The sequence below is a fragment of the Xyrauchen texanus genome, chromosome 4 (assembly GCF_025860055.1).
Source record: "Xyrauchen texanus isolate HMW12.3.18 chromosome 4, RBS_HiC_50CHRs, whole genome shotgun sequence".
In the NCBI taxonomy this organism is placed as follows: Eukaryota; Metazoa; Chordata; class Actinopteri; order Cypriniformes; family Catostomidae; genus Xyrauchen; species Xyrauchen texanus.
The window spans coordinates 7,729,145-7,735,144 of NC_068279.1; the positions used below are offsets into that span (position 1 = coordinate 7,729,145).

Genomic DNA, 6,000 nt, shown 5'->3' on the forward strand with positions numbered 1-6,000 from the left:
TCTTTGTAGAGTGTACTTGGCCTAGAGTTATGTACGTTGGTATGTAAATTTAATAAAAACAACTGTTAATGTAATCACATTTGTTGTTACATTTAAAGGAAATTGTCAGCATAGATTTTAGCAGATAACTGCTATCGGCATGGATTAATCGGTAAAACCAATGTATCAGTCTACCTCTAAAATGCAATTTACCAAACAATTACTTGAATGCACCGCTAATGTGATGAATAGGTTTTCAATTACTGAGTTTAAAGTCATTTTGATTGGATAAAATTATATAAAAACAACTGATATTTTGAACAATTATGTTGTTACATTCATTGTAAGTAAATGATTGAGGAGGTTCCGCCTCCCTGGCCTCCTTCGACGGGCCACCAGTGATCGAAGGACGTTGAGTAATGTGCTCATTTTTTCTGCCACTTTCAGGTATGAGAAGATGATCAGTGGGATGTATCTTGGAGAGGTCGTAAGAAACGTTCTCCTGGACTTCACTGCTAAAGGTCTGCTTTTCCGTGGCAAACTCTCTGAGAGGCTGAAAACTCGTGGAATCTTCGAGACCAAGTTCCTGTCACAGATCGAGAGGTGTGTAAGCAGTCTATCACATGTAGGCAGTTGTTCAATTTGGTGTCTCCAGGGGCCTTCTGGATGCTATTGAAATGCTAAGCACATTGATTATGGCCAATATGAGTATAAAAGCCTGAAGCGTCTCGGCACATATAATTCGATTTGTTCCATCTTTTGTTCCGAAAGACACAAACTGCAATTTATGTTTTCTATTATGTTTGCTAATACTATTAAGGTAATATTTACATACAAAACACTCCTGCAAATTATTACTTGATTTGACACGTTTGATTTGGATGTTTGCGTATATATTGCTATTCATTTTCCATCCCCTTCCTGAACCCCCCCCCCCAACTTATACCATACTAAGTTTGTCTTGAGCTGGTTTAGCTGGTCAGCCAACTGGTCTCCCAGGCAGTCCAGCTGATAAGTGCTAAAAACCTATCTAAAACCTACAATTTTGACCAACTTAATTGGGATTAGAGACCAACTAAGACTGCCATCCCAGTTTAGGCTCTGTTTTGAAAAATGCATCCTTAGTGCTTATTGGCCGTTGATTGAGTACAGCTTGTTCTGTCTTGCAAGATACAAATTGTTCTGTGACTTTATTGATCATTGATTGGTTAATCGTCTCCTTCCTGTGCAGTGATCGTTTGGCACTACGGCAGGTCCGCTCCATACTGCAGCACTTGGGTTTGACGAGCAGTACGTGTGATGACAGTATTCTTGTGAAAGAAGTGTGCAGTGTGGTGTCCAAACGGGCCGCTCAGTTGTGTGGAGCTGGTTTGGCTGCAGTTGTGGACAAGATACGGCTGAACCGTGGCCTTGATCAACTCAAAATCACAGTTGGAGTAGACGGCACACTCTACAAACTCCACCCACAGTAAGTGTCTGCAAAGCAGGATGCTGGGCTTTGAGTGAAATCGAGAACCTTTTTCTGCTAATACCCTGAGTCCTGTTAAGAAGTGCTACTCAAAATAAGTGATGCTCATATTTTTTGTCCAGATCTATAACCAAGATGGTGGGAAAGGCTGATAACCGATTAATCGGCCAATCATTTTTAAAACTGATTTATTGAATGTTTAAAAAACTATATTATCCTTTCCTTACTATGATTGGCACCGACGTAGAGGCTACAAGAGTCAAGTGGTGGTGTAGTGGTCTAAGCACATAACTGGTAATCAGAAGGATGCTGGTTCGAGCCCCACAGCCACCACCATTGTGTCCTTGAGCAAGGCACTTAACTCCAGGTTGCTCAGGGGGATTGTCCCTGTAATAAGGGCTCTGTAAGTCGCTTTGGATAAAAGCGTCTGCCAAATGTAAATGTAAACAGAAAGATTTGAACCATAACATTTAACTTTCAACAAGCCCAAAGCACACCAGGAAGTCTTATTTTGATGTTATGGAGAATCGGTTCAGTCAAAATGCTTTATATTTAAATATGAAACAAATGAAGCTTTTTATAGCCTTTATATTCTCCAGATAAAGGGTATTCTATACATTTTACCAGATGAGGTTTAATGAGGAATACTAGGGGCATGTTTCCGTATAGTCGCGTGTTACTTTGCATGCCCTCGCTTTAATTTATAACCCTTCATTGTTTAATCAAAATGATAAAATTTGCATTGAAGTGAAGATAAAAAATTAAATTAATATTGTCAATAATTAAAGATTTAGATACTGAAAATCCCCAGGAGGCATCAGTATTTTTTGGGTGGCTGCTGTTAAACATTTGTAGCAAGCTGTTCTAACCGTAGTCTTCCAGATCTGGCCACAAAGAACACGGAGGCCTAAGAAAAAAAGAAAACCAACAACTATTGGCATAGATTTTAGCAGATAACCTTCTTCTTTAAAAAAGTAAATCTATGCTTTCACCACTGTCTCTCACCTTCCTCTAATTATAATTCTCTGAGCAGCTTGAAACTTTGCATTGCAGCACTTCTCATTTTATTGCCTCCTTAGGATTAATCGCTTTTGCTGTAAGTTGCTTTGAATAAAAGAGTCTGCTAAATGAGTAAGCATAAATGTTGTTTATTGAAAAAGCATGTGAATGACTAAACATTACAGGCACAGATAAGTGCCATGTGGTTTGCAAAATCTGTCTCACAAAATTGAAACATTTGAGAGTTGACTAAAGCCATCCTTATTACACTGCCAGGGTGCCATACAGTATATTACCATGAAAGGTGAAAAATAGAATTGCAAAAATTGCATTGTGACTCCTTAAATCAAAACCAAATTGAACAATTAGCTCCCTAAAGATTTCCACCCATAGTAGTGGAAGAGGAAAACAACCCTATTAATTCTGGCAAGAAATAAATAATGGTACAATTTTATATTGCAAAGGTGTTACAGCATCACCAGACTGCTCTTTGTTATGAATATGTCCATAATGCTTATTTTATTGACTTTGTGGACTTTTTTTTTTTTTTACTAAAAAAAAGTATAAAACACTCTAAACCTCTCATGAGATGTGGTGCTTTTAAACATAATTTTCAAAAGCCCCTGCCTACATGTATTTTAATGTCTTGCTGAGTGTTACATTTGAAAAAGACATTGTCTAAATCAAAATGACAATTCCCAGATTTATGCTGAGAGAACTGAACTAAATACGTGTTCAAAAGGAAAAGCATAATTTTAATTCCCAATGAAACATTTGATAGAAATAATGCTTCTATCCACTAATATTAGCCTTGAAAAAACAATTTTATGTTTGTTTCATTTTTCATTCAGCCGTATCATGGCTGATCCTGCTCTCTGACCCCAGCTTAGCTGGGACATGTGAAAAATAAATAATTTCACCATGTATATGCAGAAATGTATGTATAATGTGTGACAATTGATCAATTTATTTATTTATTTATTATTTATAAATGTGTATTGTTTATAGGATATGTGATTTTTTTTTTTTTTTTTCCCCCTGTAGTTCCAGAAATGTTGAATTCTTTTTACTGTTTTGACTTGTTGGGCTTCATACTGTGATGTTTGTTATCCTGGTCTGTTCCACGCACACACACTCTTCACCCATCAGAACACAACTTATGCATTTACATGTCCACATTAAGCCGCGTTTTCTGAGAAAAACCTAGGTGTGTTAAACCACTTTCTCTTAATCCCTTAAAGGACATAAGGAAATCAGCATTCTGGTTTTCATGATGTTTCAGCATGCCGCTTTCTGCATAAACCCTGAATAAACAGTTTTCTTAGTATATGTAAACGTGGTCATGAGTAGGTGGTCGCTGAAGATCTTGTTTGGTGCAGTTTGTTGGCAGCAATTCTCTGATTGGTGGAGCATTTCTCTTCAGGATCATAGTGTAGTTCTTCACAAGGAATTTCGCTATTAGACGTGATTTCTAAAAAATTAAGTTGAAATAATTCCGACTAATCATGGCTTTAACAGAAGCATATACCATCTATGTAAAACTGCAGAGCTCATGATAGGACTGTCTTTGAAGGTTTATAAGTTATCATTAAAAGTAATTCGGAATGGAAAAAAATGAATGATTTTTTTTTCTTCTGGAACCAGACTTGCACTCAACCAAGCAGCAAATCATGGTTCTGTTAATGGCTATTTAAAAAAGGGACATGCCCTTTTATATGTCCCACCCAAACTTCCTGTTTCAGAAGGAAATATATCAACACGGGAAAGAAAACCTGCACTCATTAAACAATTTCAAAGGGTATTGAAAAAAATGTATTTTAAAGTGACAAAAACCTCATATTTTACTTGTAGTCTGATTTACTAATTCGGTGGTTCTTCTCTCTTTTTTATTTTTCTTGTTTTATCAGCTTTTCCACCATCATGCGGAAGACCTTAAGAGACTTGGCGCCAAACTGTGAGGTTTCTCTCGTCCAATCAGAAGACGGCAGTGGAAAAGGGGCTGCCCTCATCACAGCTGTGGCTTGTCGATTGAGAGATGCTAGAAAGTAGCGATGCAGGCTAAGAGGAAACTACAAAATAAAAGGAAAAGAAAACGACTGGAAAAAATATCGACTGATATTGCACAGATTTGTACCTGTACCAGTGTGATCTTACTGAAATAACACCCCTGTCTGTATGAGAATGTATGTTATTTATTTGTGCTTTTTCGTTTTCATGTTACTTTTTAGGTAATTCATTGCAAGGACTTAACATGCTAGTTAGGAGAAAACCGAGAAACAAGAATAGATCCTCTTGCAAATGTATTCATAATGTTACTGAATTGATGAGTTACTGTACTGTGATTTGAAAAAAGCAGAAAGAGATTTTATTCACATTTTGTGCTGTAAATGGTGTAATTTAGGGGTGACACTTATAACATTTAAAATTCTATACATTAAAATGAATGCACTTATTATAATGAAATTACAATGAACAATATTTTTACGGCATATATTAATCTTTGTGAATGTTAATTGAATTATAAATGTACTATTATTCATTGTTTGTTCATTGTTAAAACTGTATTAGTACGTGTAGAATGAACCTTGACCAAAATTAATAAATGATTCAAAAGTATTGTTCATGTTAATTACAATACGTAAATGTACTCAAGTTTACTGTAAAGTGTGCGAACTTGGAGGTAATTGAGAGATGCTGGAAAGTAGCGACACAGGCTAAGAGGAAATGACAAAATAAAGGTAAATGACATTTAGAGGGTTTTTTTTATTTGTATCTGATGGTGTCACATTAAGCATTTAGTTCAAAAGATTTAGAGGACAGGATATACTATAAGTTTGAGTAACACCAAAAACGTGACTAAATTGTAGCATCATCTCCTCCTTGACCCTTCTGATGAGGCTCATGTTTATAACAAACAAATATATTCATCCAGTTTAAGCCAGGTTTCAGTCGAACAGAGCACATTCAATGAATAGTCTCTAATAATTTAATTTACAATTAGTGCTTTGCTTGAAAGAGATCACATTTTTAGTAGCCCTACCTTTTATATGATCATCTTTTTTTATTTTCAAGTTTTACCTTAATCCAATTTTTTCTAAATAAGTGAGAGTTTTGTGTTCGGTAGTTCATGGAACAGACACAATCTCTATATGATAACTAGGTGATACAGTCTGTATGTTTTTATGTAGAGTATGTGACCTGTGTGTTGTTGTCTCAAGGCAGCTAGCAGATGTTCGGATTAGCCAGTTTGTCTGCTTAGTGACCTGGGCCCCAGCTTGTCAAATACTATCACTATTACGACTATGATCCAAATTACTAGAGAGGAGAGTGGCACCTTCTCTGGGTCTTTAGCAGGTCAGGTCTACCCCAAAAACTCTTCCAATTGTCTATAAATCCAATGCTATTCCCCAGACACCACGCCATTCAGTGACACTAATCTACTATAAACCGCATCACCACGAAGAGCAGGTAGGGGGCCAGAGCATATTACAGTGTCTGATGTCATTTTTGAAAGTTTACACACCTCTTTAACATTATCTCTAGTGATCTCTGGA

The 6,000-nt window shown here is 36.5% G+C and overlaps 1 protein-coding gene across 1 annotated transcript in view; it reads left to right on the plus strand.

The window, feature by feature from the left end:
* The window catches only part of LOC127639383 (hexokinase-2-like), a 45,208-nt gene extending 40,043 nt beyond the window's left edge, over positions 1-5,165 (plus strand). The window contains exons 16-18 of the mRNA XM_052121358.1: positions 427-582; positions 1,211-1,447; positions 4,354-5,165. Of these exons, the coding sequence (XP_051977318.1) occupies positions 427-582; positions 1,211-1,447; positions 4,354-4,495 (535 nt within the window). The 3' untranslated portion in view covers positions 4,496-5,165. The remainder of the gene's footprint in view (positions 1-426; positions 583-1,210; positions 1,448-4,353) is intronic.
* Positions 5,166-6,000: the final 835 nt, after the last annotated feature.